Consider the following 15046-nt stretch of genomic DNA (forward strand, 5'->3'; position numbering starts at 1 on the left):
AGATTTAGTTTATGTCCTGGCAACTATCTAATGCAATTCACGTGTGCGAATAAATGCAATTGTGTGTGGCTGCGTGCGTGGCTTCAAGTGTCGGAGAGCACATTACACACACACACACACACACACGACTTTAAGGACCTTCCCCACTGGGGCATAAAATTCAATGTCCCTTAGAAGTCCATTTGCATTGAATAAGTGAGAAGGTAGAGGTGTCTGCCAGAAGTTCTCCTTCGAGTTTTGACCGTGTTTTATATGCACAATAAAAATATTTTCCCAAGCTCTCGTTGCAGTCTGAAATCCTCGACAGATACATGGAAACATCTGTGTAACAATCCTTGAAATACCTGTGCAACATATGCCAAGCTCTCTTTTTCCTAAATACTCGACCAGCAGGTGAGAGAGAGAGAGATTGGACTGCAAACTAGTTCAAACAATGGAAAGCAATTAAAGTCCATATTTTAAGTCAACGAATTTGCTGTGAATAGGCTTAACATCTAAGTGAATTTCTATGAATTTTGATTAGATTTTTTTATTTGTTTTCCAGGGAACTTGATTTTAAGAGTTTACATATGTAGGTATTCATATTCAATTAAAGGGTTTAAAGGGTATTTCTTCTGTAAATATTGCTTGTGAAAGGTCTTTAAAAGTACTTTTAAGAAATTATCAAGCAGAAAACTAACTAAAAATTTGTATTTCTAGGGGAAATAGTCTCAATTTTCTACTATTAAGTACCCTGAAAATATCAATTTAGCCAACTTCTTAGCTCTAATATAATTCCATAACAGATTCGTCCTTTGAGAAGCATATTGAAAGCTCCGAAAGCAGCAAATAGAAACAACTTGTAAGCCCATTTAGCTGGCAGCTTCCTGCAGAGGCAGCTGCTGTTAATAAGGTGTTGGCAATTTTATTTTATTGGTTTCTGGCTAACACAAAACACACAAACACATACGCAGCATACACACCCACATGCCCGTAGGAGGCTCCTTTAATTTTAATTGGCTCCACGCCCAGGCGCACGTGAGCCAACAAGCGGTGTCCTTGCCAGGACACAGCCTGTTGTTACTCGATCGGCAGAGGAAAAGGGACTTTCCCAATTGTTTTTCGGGGCATGTGTGTGTGATATTTCCTTTTTTTTATGCAGGCACTTGCTATTTTTTTCTGTTTGAAGGCTTGGCAGGTCGTTAACATGTTCTTATTTAATGCCAAAGAAATTGCCATTGGCATTTATAGCCGTAATTAAGAGATGGAAAAAATCCTTGAAATACGCCGTAACGCACTGGCTTTAGACCAGGTCCAAAACAAAGCAAGCTGGCCATCAAAGACCAGCAGCTTCACCAGCAGCAGCAGTATCGACATGGAAATAAATTTCTGCTGAAGATTTTGCAATTGCCAGATGGCAAAAAAAAAAGAAAGCAAAAAGCAATTTGTGTTTTCTGGTAAGTGCCATTTTCTTTGTTTGAAAAACAGCCACCTCGCATCCTGCCTTCCCTTTCAGCACCGTCACTCAATTCGCTTTGAAATTTATGACCCAGTTTTTGGGTAGGAGAAAGGAGAGGTCCTCAGACTTTTCGGTGTCCCGGCTTCTGCAACAGGCGTTTAATTAAACGATCCTAATGCCTCCCCTCGCTGGGAGCTCCTTCACAAGTGGCCAGCGCCTTTGGTCATTAAATTTTATGAAATCTTCCAGGAATTTCGATTCAAGCTGCCTTAAAGGGGGATTTATAACCTTAATATTTTTAAAAGCAATTTTTTAAGTAATTCAAAAGCCTAATTTAAATAGTTTTAAGCTTAGTGGGAGGTTTAAAGTTAAACAAATATTTAAATGATATAATTTAAAGAATTAGGTTTAGGTTTAGGTTTATTTTCAAAGTAAATCATTAAATATTTTCTAAAATCGATTTAATATTTTTTTAAATAATATATTTAGTGATTTCTTGCACAACGAAAGAATTTAAATATTTTTTATTTAAGAACTATTTTCCATTAGAGGCACTAAATAATTGCTTTTCATCAGGAAACCCCTCAATTTTGTTTTTTTTTTATAGAGATATATTTTTTTTCTGGGGGCAATTAAACGAAAAATAGTGAAAGTTGAGTTGAAAATGTACCGATTTACAATTCCCGCCAATAAATGGCGATATTTTTCGGGCTATGGTGCCGGGACGAAAAAGTTAATGAAAATAAAAGTAAATAAAAATAAAAATCTGTTTCAGGCCCGCAGCGGAAACAGGCACGATTACGTTGGTGGCTGCTTCACCTCGCCCCCTTAGTTACGCACTTTTACCATCCGGAATTTTCCATTTTCCGCGAGCCAAGAGAGCCGGGGCATGTGGCTGACACGCATATGTTGAAAGTTTAATTAATGTTGTCACGTGCTGGAACTGCGAAGATGAAATTCGTTTGTAAATTACTCGCAGCAAGGCAGATATATATAAAGTATATATATATATTAAATATTTTATTTTCGGAAATATCTGGCATGGTGTAATGATTGAAATTCAATTTAAAGAAAACTCTTAGGACGTGCGGCTCGAAATGAATTTTCACTTTTCCAAAAGCGAGTGCTTAAAATTCAATACACACACACACAGGAACGCAGACAACGCACGCATCCTGGATGTCCTTCGAATGCCTGATAACACTAATGTTGTCTGCCTGACTGCTGAAGTTTAATTTGATACACAAACAGAAGACAAAACAAAGCAAAATGTAAAGAAAACAAAGCAAGTTAGAAAGAAGGAAACATGGGAAGATGATCGACTAAGGGATACCTGGCTAAGAAATGGAAACTTTGATTTACTTTACAAATAAAAGTGTTAAAAATAATATAGAGTTAATAAAAAAGCAATTTGGATCATTCAAGTTCGTAACCAAGGTTTGGGACTTGACTAAACACCTTAAGGGAGTGCGAGCAAGATAGAAATATAAGTTGGAAACTTTGTATTGAAATAACTTGCAGGTTTATCAACCGATCTTTCTCAAATGTTACGTTTCACTTAATCCAAAACAATAGCTTTTATCTTAGTTTAATAAAAAGGGTACCCTATCTCTTATAGTCCCTGAGATCTTTTATCTCATACAGTCCACACAGAGTTATAAATACCCTTCTTCCCCCTAAGTACTAGGTACAAAAACAAACAGACCAAACATATCCGTTTGAGGCCGTAAAACATTTAAATTAACGTCTCCTTCAAAAAAACCGGCTACATTCTCGTTTCGAGTTGAAAAGGCATTCCCGGAATGGCAGGCATAAATGGCAAAAAAGGGTCACACGCAGGCATGTCCATAAAGATAAAAACCATAACGTGCTCATAAAGCGCAAAAAGGCGCCAAAACACTTTGCACAGATACACACACACATACAATATAGATACTAGGTGGAGATACTCACCCGAAATGCAGGCTGGTACCCCGCTGCGTATACTTAATGAAGTCGTTAGAGAACAACATTGTGTTCTTTGTGCTGCTAAAATTTGTAATCAACAAAAGTCGGTGGGTACTCGGTACATTATTCAGTAGATTCGCCATTTATTGGATTGCTTTAAACAAACGTTTTTTTTTTGTCTGCCGCACACACACACACAAGTATTTTTCAACTCGATAACAGCAACGCTTAACTACATTACATAAATATATCGTACATCATCTGATTCCTTCTAAATTTAATTTTAATTTGCATGTGTGGCAGGGCAGGGGGGTGGGCAATTGTTAGCATTGAATTGGAGATTATTCAATTTAATTTTTTATTTTTTTTGCAGCACTAAGTGTAGGACAGCTAATTAATATAGTATTTAATTGTAGCTACAATTAGGGCTAAACGTTATTCACTCACTATATTATAAGGGGGTTGGAAGGTATTGTGTGAGTTTTCAAGGAGGATATGTGTATTTTACAGTTCACATCAACTTTTATATTTATTTTTATATATTATATTTTACAGTGTCTGTGTGTGGTTGGGCTTCCATTTTGAATAGTTCGGCACTTAAACATGACTTAATAAATATAACAGCAAATGCATTTTACCACCATCATTATGAGTATTATCTAAATCATTTTCATGGGAAATGTCTCGCTGCAGCTTTTCCATTAGTAAGCAATTTGGATTTAATTATCTACATACATGAAAATGTAAATTTAATTAAATTCCGACCGAAAACAAATGACTTTCAGGCAGAATGTTGTTGACTTTTGCTCTCTGCATGTTTGCCAAATGCAAAATATATTCACAACATATATTCACGGGGCTCATTATAGTTGCAAATGATGATTTCGCTTAGCAATGCAAATTGCAAATCACACAAACACACACACACACACAGCTCTCCCTCTTTCCGAAAGTCAGGTGTTTTGGGCCCTAAACTTAACCCTATAGTTAGCTAAATCAATCAGTTTTATCTATAAATACAATTTAATAAAGTCTTTGGTGATTTTTGTTTTGTTATTTTTATTTTCAACTGGCCTAAGCATAAAAAAACATTTCTGATTTAAATTTTAAAGCCGAAACCTAATGAAGAAACTGGTTTGTATTTTAAAGGTATAAATTCGGGTTGCCTTGGGAAATTTATTTCCAAAATTATACCCTTCAACAATGCATATATATATATGGTACATGAACAAATTATAAATTCAAGCTTTAAGTTTATGGAAAATCTGGAAAATTATTTTAAGTATTTACACATCAAAAAGTATAGCTTCTTGAATTTGTATGGGATATTTTTGTGGTGTATCTCAGTTATTCCGCCTCAAAATCAATTTAAAAATTTAACTATCCTTCCTTTCTTTACACGGAAACCTCCTTGGTGTACTTGGACCTATCATTCAGATCTAGGACTAGCTTATCCGGTCTTTTGGGTCGCGAATTGCCGCCACTGCCACTGGTCCTGTCCGTCTGACTTGTGGAGTTATTGGAGTTCACGGACACGTTCCCCAGAGAAGGAGCTGCCACAGGCTCCTCCAGCTGATCCACTCTTTCTCCTTCCTTTAACTCCTTCTCTGCACTCGAGTAGAGAACAATATCATCCGTGGAGTGGGCAGCCTTGGTCCTAGACTCCGTCTCCACATCGCCGGCGGTGGCTGTGCGATCCAGGATCTCACTGGATCGGGACTGTATGGCAGGGACACCCGGCAACTGCTGCTGACAGAGCTGGGCATTGGCCTGGGCCTGGGAGTAGCTGCCACTTCTCCTTCGACCCGTCAGCTTGTACTTACTTCTACAATTATCACAAATTTGATACGAAATGCTGAGCTCCGTTTCGAGGAGATTCCTTGGAGCCCGCTTGCAGCTGGTGGGGGGAGTATTAGTGGCTGCCGTTCTCACAGTAGGCCTGCGCTGCCTTTGGTCCCCCCGATCCCTATCCCTATCCTGGTCCAGGTCCTCTGACTGTGAGCACATGCACTCCAGCTTGATATTGGCAAAGCTGAGACTGCCGCCAGCCTCCTGTTGCGGTGAACCCAAATGGTCGCAGACACTCCTAGGTGGACAGCAGTAGTAGTGCTCTTTGGACGCATCCAAACACCTGCTGCAGATGATATGCCCATCGGCAGTTCGCCTGAGGAGCTGCTCCCGGAAGTCATCCCCACTCAGCTCGGTGTTCATGGCCCGCTCCTCAAAGGCCGTTGAGGGAGGTGTTGAGCTGGGCGGGGTCTCCAGCACCATGGTGGGTATACTGGCTCGGGCACTGCTCCTGCCATTGGCATTGTTATTCTGCTGGCTGTACTTCTGCATCTCGGCATTGAGGGCCAGCAGGGGCAGAGCACTTTGCCTGCTGGCGGCGGCCGAGGCTGAGTGGCCAGCTCCAGCAGCTGCTGCCACCACCATGAGGCCACCAGGTGTCTTGAGGCCATCTAGCAAACTGGAGATGGTCATCACGGCCACACCCTTGGGCGGAGCCATTTCCTGGATGCGCTGCAGCTGCATGCTGAGCTGGCGGATCTCCTCCAGGGCCTCCTGGTCGGAGAGTTTGTTTTCTGAGGATTACAAGAAAATATATATTTAAAGGTTATAGTTTATGTTGATATTACAAAGAAGTGATTTAAATATTTACAACTTGAAAGTGCGAATCAAAATTAATTTAAGCATTCAAAGTCACACCTGAAACTTTACTTCTAAATCCCCAAACTCAAGTTTTAAATGAAAATGTTAACCAAATGTCGCTACGAATGCAGTCGAAATACGATCCCAAAATCTCAACTGAAAGCATCGTTTTCGCGCGGCTTAAAAAGGCATTGCTGCCTGTTTTCCGCTGGCCAACTTTTGCACTAAAAAAGTTGCCCGTCCGTGTCAAAAGTTTCGCACTTTCCTCCCTTTGCTCCCTTTTACCCCCTCTACGAAAAAAAGGACCTCAAATTTAAATGCGTAATGTTTGTAGCGGCTGTGGATGTGTGGCAAGGAAAGTTGTGGCTTTTCAGACTTGAGATTCGAGACTCACGGCTTCCTCTTTCGCCGTCGGAATGATAAATGGCCGTTCAATTCGGCTGAAAGCCTGTCGGTATGATTTAAGCCACGTCCACTCAAAGGCAACAACACAACTCACGCTATCAACTTTCAAATAATAAAGAAAGAAAAACAAATAAATTTACAATGAAAAATCGCACACTGAAAGTAAATGCTACAGGACTTTCTACATTCTTCTTTCATTTCATTTTGAGTGAAAGGCAACCCCCATTTCCGGTCAGTGTATTAGCCGCACAAAGCTTTCTTCCTGTTGTCCGTTGAATTTAGATTTATGGCTGTGAAATTAAGCGGAGCAGAGTGGACCGGAGGAGAGTCGACAGTGGCCAAAATTGAATTTATTATGTGTGCCCCTCTTAGTATGCAACACAATATTCCTTTTCCGCTTGGGAAATATTTTAAATTCGCCACACAGACACACAATCGGCATGCGTGTGTGTGTGTGTGTGGGTGTGCTGAGTGTTTGCTACTTTGTGATTGTTCAATTTAAATATGCAAATTGAGTGACGCTTAAAAAACCGGCCCAGCGACAAGGACTCGCTCACAACAAAAAAAAAAAAGAAAAAAATGTAAATTTAACGCACAATTTACGCAGCCACAAAAACGCGTTACTTTTTTTGTGTTTTTAAATAGAAATACGAGTAATAAAAAATTAAATAAAAAACGTCAAGAGAGAGCAGGCGACCGAGAGCCTATAAAGCATTAAAACATAAAGCGTCGCGTTGCTCTCTCTATGCCATAAACTTCCTGAAAATTAAAAAGGTTCGCGAATAGAAAACATTGCGATAACAATGGGAGCCAGGATGATTCAGGAAAAAAAGGAGCCACCTTTCAGTGGGCTATAGCCCCATAATGCTGGAAATTACCTCCTTTCGAAATGTATCTTTTCATGGCTAATTTTTTTGTAAAGGTTTTTCAGGTTTTACATTAAAAAGGGACTTTAATTAACTTTTTTATACAAAACACTTCTTATTTACATAAAGAAAAAGTAAACAAATAAATAGATAGTATTTTTTCTGCAAAAATTAATAAAGAAACTTTTAAAGAAAATTAAAAATAGTCTGCAGCCCTAAAAAATCGAGAGCTAAAATTATTGTATGTCGTTATGCATCTTATTTTATATATTTTTCAACGGTTTTCCGTTTCTGTACCATATAAAGTGTGTTAAAAATTAAAATATATTATATAATAGTCGGAATTTAGTTTAATTTTACAAGTTCATCAAAACTTCCTTTAAGTTCCTCAACTACCAGCACTTAAATAACAAAAATCTTAAGTTATTTCTACTTTGTGATTAAAATATTTCCCCCATCTTAGCATATAAATTAGTTAAGCATTGCTGTGTATAAACATTATTAGCTTTAGCCTTTAGCTAATATCATATTCTCTTTCAAGTTTTGCTTTCAATATAATTTATTATTAGTAACGACAATGAGGCGAACAATTTTCTGGCATAAGGAAACGCGAAAACTTTGAGCAATTAGTGCCAGAGCCAAAATTTGATACTTGAAACCCGGGCTTCGGTTTGGAATTCTAATCAAAATTGATTGGCCCAACGGTTGCCCTGGCATCTGCGTAAATTTGTAGTTCAATTACAAACGAGGCGCCACTTTAAAGACAACCGCCCACGCTCAATGTTATCCAAATTCCTTGGGGTAAGGGTGGAAGCCAAAGGGCACCTACACCCACAACCACACCCACCTGACCTCCTAACCTCCTCCCCCGCCAAAGCTTTGGTCTATTTGGATCCTCCAGGGAGTTCGCATAGTTGTTTATGCATCAAAGCCAGCGAAGCGATAAACAAATATGGCGTCGGCGGCAACTTGGCGGAAGTTTGTGCTTTGTAGCTGCTTCCCGCCGTGAAAGCACCCACACACACACACACACACACACACACATACGGTCTCCCGGTACTCCAGGCCAACCGCAGCCCAGATTGTTTTGGAGCACATAAATCAGCATCCGGGGCTGTCAACCAGATAGGAGGATAGGCCATCCGCGGCTCATGTCTAGACAGCGGCGATAAGCGTGCCACTGACGCCGCCTGTTCCGCTCATTTTTTAATTTGCCAAATAATACGCCATAAATAAAAGTCAAAGCAACCAAGAAGACTTAATCGACACAAGCACTGGGGAAAAAAATTGGGTTTAAATAAGAGAAAGTCTAAAAGTTTAGCAGCAGTGAACTGTGAAGTTTTTATTTTAAATATAATATATTCCCAAGGATTTTTTATGAAAAGAAAAAAACAAATTCTGTTGCTTTTTTCAAGGTCTTTACTTGCTTCTCGTTAGCATTTGAATTGATTTTCTATACAAATTATTTGATATTTGTCAAATACTAAGCCATTAATAAGAATCAACGAAAAAGCGAGACCTTCTTGACAGTGCACTGTGAAAAAGTTGGGGTAGAAAGTAGGAAACTAAATTCTATTCTTAAATAAGATCACATGTGTCTAATGAAGGACCCCTTCTTATTCTCTGCTACTCTGCTTATTAACTCCTTAATTTAGTACATATTTTTTTGCTCAGTGCAGTCCAAGAGGTTCCAGGGAAGTTTTCTTTGTATCCTGCCCTCCACAGATTATTTGTCAAGTGGACACTGTCGTTTGTCATAAACGTCGATTCGCTGCGGCCCATTAGGACAAATGGGCCAATTGCCCGTTTTGGCTATCGCTAGCAGAGCACTCTGTTGGCTAGACTTCCCTCTTCCCCTTCCCTTTCTACACTTACCTGCTGACGTTGTGCCCGCCACGGGTACGGTGGAGGTGGTCACCGAACTGGGATTCGCAAAGGTGCGCACTTGAGGACGAAAATTGAATTTGGCCCCCGATGCCTTAGTGCCCAGGCCAATGTTCTCCTGGTGCGATTTGCCACTCCTCAGAACGATGTACACCTGATGTCAAAGAGATGAAGAGAGAGAGAGATCATAGAGGAAATCGGAATAAACGAGGCAAGGGAAGGGGAGAAGGACCACTTACCTTGCTGCCAAAGATTAGGGCCAGCAGTAGAGTCACCGTCAACTGGGTGTGGCAGAAGAAGATGATGTACAGCAAATCCGGATTGGCGGGAGACTGCAGAAAGAGCCTGGAATTGTAAGAGAAAAGGGAATTATTTAGATGTTTTAATTCATAATTTTTCACTCAAAAACCTTCCCCTACTCACATAGACACATTGAGAAAACAGGTGAGCAGGAACTCATTGTAGATGGCCATGGATATGAAGCGGCTCTCGTTGAACTCTGATGGAGCCTTTCGCACCATAATGCACAGACGAACGCCCCAGGCTAGGAACAAGACCTCCACTGGAAAGAAGAGGGGGGAAAAAAGGGATCAAGACAAGGCCAGGGATTAGTTCCTTTGAGTGCACTTTGCTGGCTGCCGTAGTTTCGCTTTGAAGTTGAATTAAAAAAAATTAGTTGTAATTACATTATGATTAACTACCACTCTGTGTGGCCCCATTTTCTAGTGGTAGCTTCACTTTATAAGCCTTTTTTTTTTTTTGGCAGCGAAATGAAAGTGCATGTATTATTATTATTTTTCCTTTTTAATTTTGGCAACTGTTCAGGGCTGCAATTATAAATGTAATACAAGCTCTCTGGCTTGTTGCAAAGTCAAATGAAGTTATTTAGCATCTGGCAGCTGCAGTGCGAGTGCGTGATGAACGGCGATAATTGTTCTGCAGGATAGGAAGGACTCGCACTCGCTATTGCCTCAACTTTTTTAATTAAGCGAGCTAGCAAGTGGAACGCAGGGATTCCTTGAAAAAGCCACTCTACCGTGGCGCGAACATGGATTTTGGCACGGACCAATATCTCTGGTAAGGCGGGGAAAAAGGCGGAGAAAAGCATACACTTGTATGTAAAAGAGAGGACCAACCTTTAAGGTGTTTTGGGTATAAAAAAAAAGATTTTTAAAAACAGTTTATGCTAAATAAAATGGCACAATAACTTTTTCTATACTATAAGATTATATTGCAAGTGTTTAAGTGTTTATTTTAGGGCTTTAAAGGATACAAAGAATTTGAAATTTGAATATTTCTGACACCAAAAAATTTAAAATATTTTAACACAAATTAAATATCCAAAAATGTAACTCATAAAGGTCCACCCTATGCCAAAAGATAGCTTGAAAACTCTCACCTAGATTTTACCAGCAAAAAAAGTTGGAAAAAGCAAGGAAAAGCTATTGAAAATCTAGTGAAAACTACTTGAAGCAGCAGGTGTTCCCTTTTCGCTTTTGCTCTTGGCGGTTGGCTGGGCAACGTTTATTTGCCATTGCATTATTGCATTCCGCCTTTTGGCTTCCTTCGAAATTCATATTTCCCGGCCAACAATGCGTATACGTTACGTGGGCATTGAATTTCGGGGCTGCTCTCTTATGGAGTCACCTTGAAAGGGCCCCCCTGCGGAGGCCAATCAAGCTCCAGACCATCAGCCATATTGTATTAAGGATACCCCCACTTACTTGACGTGAATGTATAGTCCCACCAGTCCGTTTTGCAGAGAAATGCCTTAAGGTCATCGGCAGTGCGTCCCACGACCACGTCCGGCGGCGAGACAAGAGTACGGACCAGCAGACAGGTGCCAATGGCCCCGCAAATGATGCCCAGTCTCTTGAGCAGAGCGGCATCTGTGATTTTCACAGCCTTGGCAGACCGGACACGGAAAATTACCGAGATCCTTGGGGGGGGATTAAAGGGAAGTTTAAGAAATTTTAAGGTGTTTTATAGGGGTTTAACTATATCTTACCGCCAGGTCTTGAGCATCAGAGCTCCATAAGTCAAGGAGAAACCTATTTCGCGGAGCCAAATGCGAGCAGTGCAGGTGTAGAGGTTGGGATTGGGATACATCACAATGTTCTGGTGGGAATAAATACATTTAAGATCATATATAAAAGACAATAAATAATTTAGAGTGTGAGAATATATAATTACAAACTACCTTAAGAGATTTTTGTTGAGTTTACTGTTTCTTTTCACAATAATTTTCATACAAGTTCATCTTTTTGTTCTGTTGCAATAAGGCTTCCTTTCACTAAACTTCAATAAAGAAAAAAACCCTGAAATATTGCTGCTTTCAGCGAAGCCTGCAAAATTTTTCTCAAATATATATTGCAAGCTAAATACTTTTAAAATATCAATATACCCACAGCAGAGTCAAGTACTGTATTTATGAGTCATTCTGGGGGAAATAATAGGCATTGGCTAATGATATGGATGATGGCAGACAATCGGGTTCAATGGAATCCAGCCACACATGTGACAATAGGCTTCGACCTCCTCATAGCCTCTCTGGCTCCTGGCAGCTTTGTCAAGGACAATAGGTAGTGATGGTGGTGTTGAGGATTTGGCTTCTATTTTGGGGAGCTTTCTTTCTTTTCACGCCTTGCACACATATTAAAAAATCATAAGGCAAACTCTGCTGACAGCAGGACCCTCATCGTATGTCTATTGTGTGTGCAGGAGATACTAAATAAATCTGCCACAAATAAATATATATAGTACATAAATAAATCCTGCCCCCACCCACCCCCCAAATGGACTCGCTTAAAGTTGTTGTTTATTTGGCCAGCATCCCATTAGTTTGCATTCTCTCTCGGTCTCAGTCCGGGGCCATAAATCAATCAAATTAAATTGTGTAGAAATTGATGGGAATTGGGTTCGAGTGCTCTGTTTGGCAAGCGGTTTGCTATCTCATTTTTCACCGCATGCAAATTGTGTGGCGATTTATGGCTTCGAATTTTGAATGAATCTCACTTCTCCCCAGCGCACCATTGAGTTGTAATGATGTTCAACAGAGAGACTCTTTTGGCTGGCAAAATGTTTCAGTTTTCGGTTTCTGCATCTATGCGAAGGCTCTTAATTAATTCGGAATTGCAGTGAAAGCCATCGATTATGCCGCTCAAATGGTATTAAATTGTTGAATTGCACTGGCTAGCATGGGAGGAAGACTTTGAGGGGTTATAATACTGTGAAAATATTTTGTAGAGATTTTTTTTATAATCTCTAAACATTTGGTGTAATTCTTAGAATGTTTTAAGCACAACTTTAAGGAGTTATAATGCTGAGGAAATATTTTTGAGATATTTTGCTTTGATCTTTAAACATTTTCTATAATTTAAAAAATTTTTTAGGCACATTTTTAAGGGCTGGAAATATTTTTTAAATATTTTTTATGACCTCTAAACATTTGTTAAATTTCTAAGATTTTTTTAAAGTATTTAAATATTTTTTAATTTTATTTATTTAAATAGCTATTACTTTTTTAGGTGAGCTCTTTGAATACTCAGCGCTTTGAAGAAGCCTTCTTGCTTTTTCTAGCTAAAAAAATGTGTGTTTCATATCAAAATTTCATTTATTTATAACCATTACTTATTTTAAAAATAAATTCCCAAAAAGCGCTTGAAGTCTTCTGTCTGTCTTCTGTGTAAACGTTAACTAAAACAAGTCCTTTTAAAAGGTTTATTTCCCTCTGATAAAATCCTGTAATCTACTGTACACTCAATTTCCTAATCCTCTAAACTTTATTGAAAATCCATTAATAAAAAAGACATTCTTAAATATTTACTTACCGTGCAGTAAATGAAAAAGGCGCCCAATGCAATGACTCTCAACAAGGCAGGACTAGCGGCCCTCACAACCTGTAAGAAAATCCAAAACAAAACATTTCCAATTAGTCCTTGAACGGAAAAACTTTGTAAATTTAAATTGAAATCGTTTAATCTGCACAATTTCACAGGACTGGAGGAAGAAAATCACAGCGGGACTCTAGGACTCCGAACCAAACCTCTCTCCACACACTTTTGGCAGGATGTTGGGCGGCATGTTTAGCGCCATTTAATTAGTTTGGGCACAAACACACACACACACCAGCAAGGACATGGGGACAGAAAGACATTGAAGGGAGAGACACAAATGCGACAGAATCGCATTACGAATGAAAACAGTTTAGTTGGCCAGTTGCCTTGGGACGCGAGAAGCGGGCAAGTGGAACAGGATAGGGATGTGGTAGGGCTGTGGTGGGGACTGGGGACTGGGACTGGGGTCTGGGGTATAGGGACAGCAGACAGCACACAAATGTCAGACAGCGACAAGGGAATAAAATAACTCACTTCCTGCACACTCTAGCTGGGCACTCGGGAAAATAAGAGAGAAATTAGAAAATTTAGAAACTAAATACAAGTAAAATAGATTTTTAAAGAATATTTTATTTTAATTATATCTTTATAATTTATATTTTTTTGTTTAATAATTTAAACCCTAATTTCTGTTAATTATATTTCTCTCAGTGTCTCTATATTACATCCGCAGTGCAAGACAAAGTTGCGAATGGTTTAAATCCCGAGTGCCAGAGACAATTGGACGCCGCCAGCTTGCAGGACTTGCTGGTCCTCGTCCTTCTAATGAGCGAGTGACACACTCTCTCTACACAAAGTCAGGACCTGGGACCTTTCCAACATGCATCCTGGCGACAGGAAGTGGGCATGGGCATGGACATGGGCAAGCTGTGCGAATGTTTGCACTTCCGTTTATGCGCGACAATATCCTGTTGGCCGCCTGTCATCGGGCAGGATGTCCTGTCCAGGCCACGTACAAAATTAACTTGATTCTAACAATGCTAAGCCGCTTAGCGGCTCATTGATGACAACAGCTTAGGTTTTGGCCCGGCCAAAGGATCAGCGGAATTTGACAGAGCCATGAACAAACATAGAAAATAAAAACAATGAAATGGAATAAAAAATATAAAAAAAATAGAGAAAAAATAACAAGAAAACAAGCTGACCGGGGATAATGCCATTATAATGGCTTAACAATTTCGGTCGGAACTCTAGGTGATTTATCAGAGCTTTTAATTCCACAACTGTGATTCGAAACGTTCGTCCTGGCAGTGTGTGGCTTTTGCCAAAAGCGGATTAGGATGCCTTCACCTGCGAGGACCAGAGGGAAAAATATTTGGGGTTTGTAAAAGAAGTTTTCTTTGCTAACAAAATAGGGAAAACTATGATTAGTCTGTTGTAAATTCAATTAAAGCTAAAATTTGTTATAAATCAGTATTGGAAAATATTTTAATAGCTTAGAACTAATTATTAATTTAAAAGAAAAACCAATAAGAAAACCTTTAATCGAAAAAATGTATATTTATTAACCTTAAATAATATTTAAATAATAAAAGAATATCTAATAATAATAATTTAGAACAAGAAAATCTCATAAAAATAAACCTTTAATGAAAATGAACTTAATTTCCCCCACTTCCTTCCTCGTCAGCAAAAACACTGAGCTCCTTCCTCAAAGCGACTTGCTGACTTGATTTCTCACCCAGATTCCTATCGGGGTGTTGAAATACTTATGGCTCCCTGAGGGGTGACTCCCGGCGGTACTCACCTTAACCTGCTGGTAGCGGAAGGTGAACCAGGCCGCCGGCGGCAGGAGGCCAATCACGATGCAGGCCAAAGCCAGGATGCTGGTGCGCATTGGCCAGTTGAGGGCGGCTATGCAGGGCGAGGAGTCCTCGCAGGAGTCACATCCTTCGGCGCACGGCAGGCACTCGTACTCGCTGTTGCTATTGTACGTCGAGTTCTTGCCCTAATACATATTT

General features: G+C 39.6%; 1 protein-coding gene across 1 annotated transcript in view; it reads right to left on the reverse strand.

Annotated features, from left to right (window-relative positions):
• Positions 1 to 3643: 3643 nt before the first annotated feature.
• Positions 3644 to 15046, reverse strand: part of LOC108076160 (uncharacterized) — a 54004-nt gene continuing 42601 nt past the window's right edge. Inside the window, exons 7-14 of the mRNA XM_017168886.3 lie at positions 14833 to 15033; positions 13020 to 13088; positions 11198 to 11307; positions 10914 to 11128; positions 9613 to 9751; positions 9429 to 9534; positions 9181 to 9343; positions 3644 to 5967 (exon numbers count right to left, since the gene is read on the reverse strand). Of these exons, the coding sequence (XP_017024375.2) occupies positions 4781 to 5967; positions 9181 to 9343; positions 9429 to 9534; positions 9613 to 9751; positions 10914 to 11128; positions 11198 to 11307; positions 13020 to 13088; positions 14833 to 15033 (2190 nt within the window). The 3' untranslated portion in view covers positions 3644 to 4780. The remainder of the gene's footprint in view (positions 5968 to 9180; positions 9344 to 9428; positions 9535 to 9612; positions 9752 to 10913; positions 11129 to 11197; positions 11308 to 13019; positions 13089 to 14832; positions 15034 to 15046) is intronic.

The sequence above is a fragment of the Drosophila kikkawai genome, chromosome 2R (assembly GCF_030179895.1).
Source record: "Drosophila kikkawai strain 14028-0561.14 chromosome 2R, DkikHiC1v2, whole genome shotgun sequence".
Lineage (NCBI taxonomy): Eukaryota > Metazoa > Arthropoda > Insecta > Diptera > Drosophilidae > Drosophila > Drosophila kikkawai.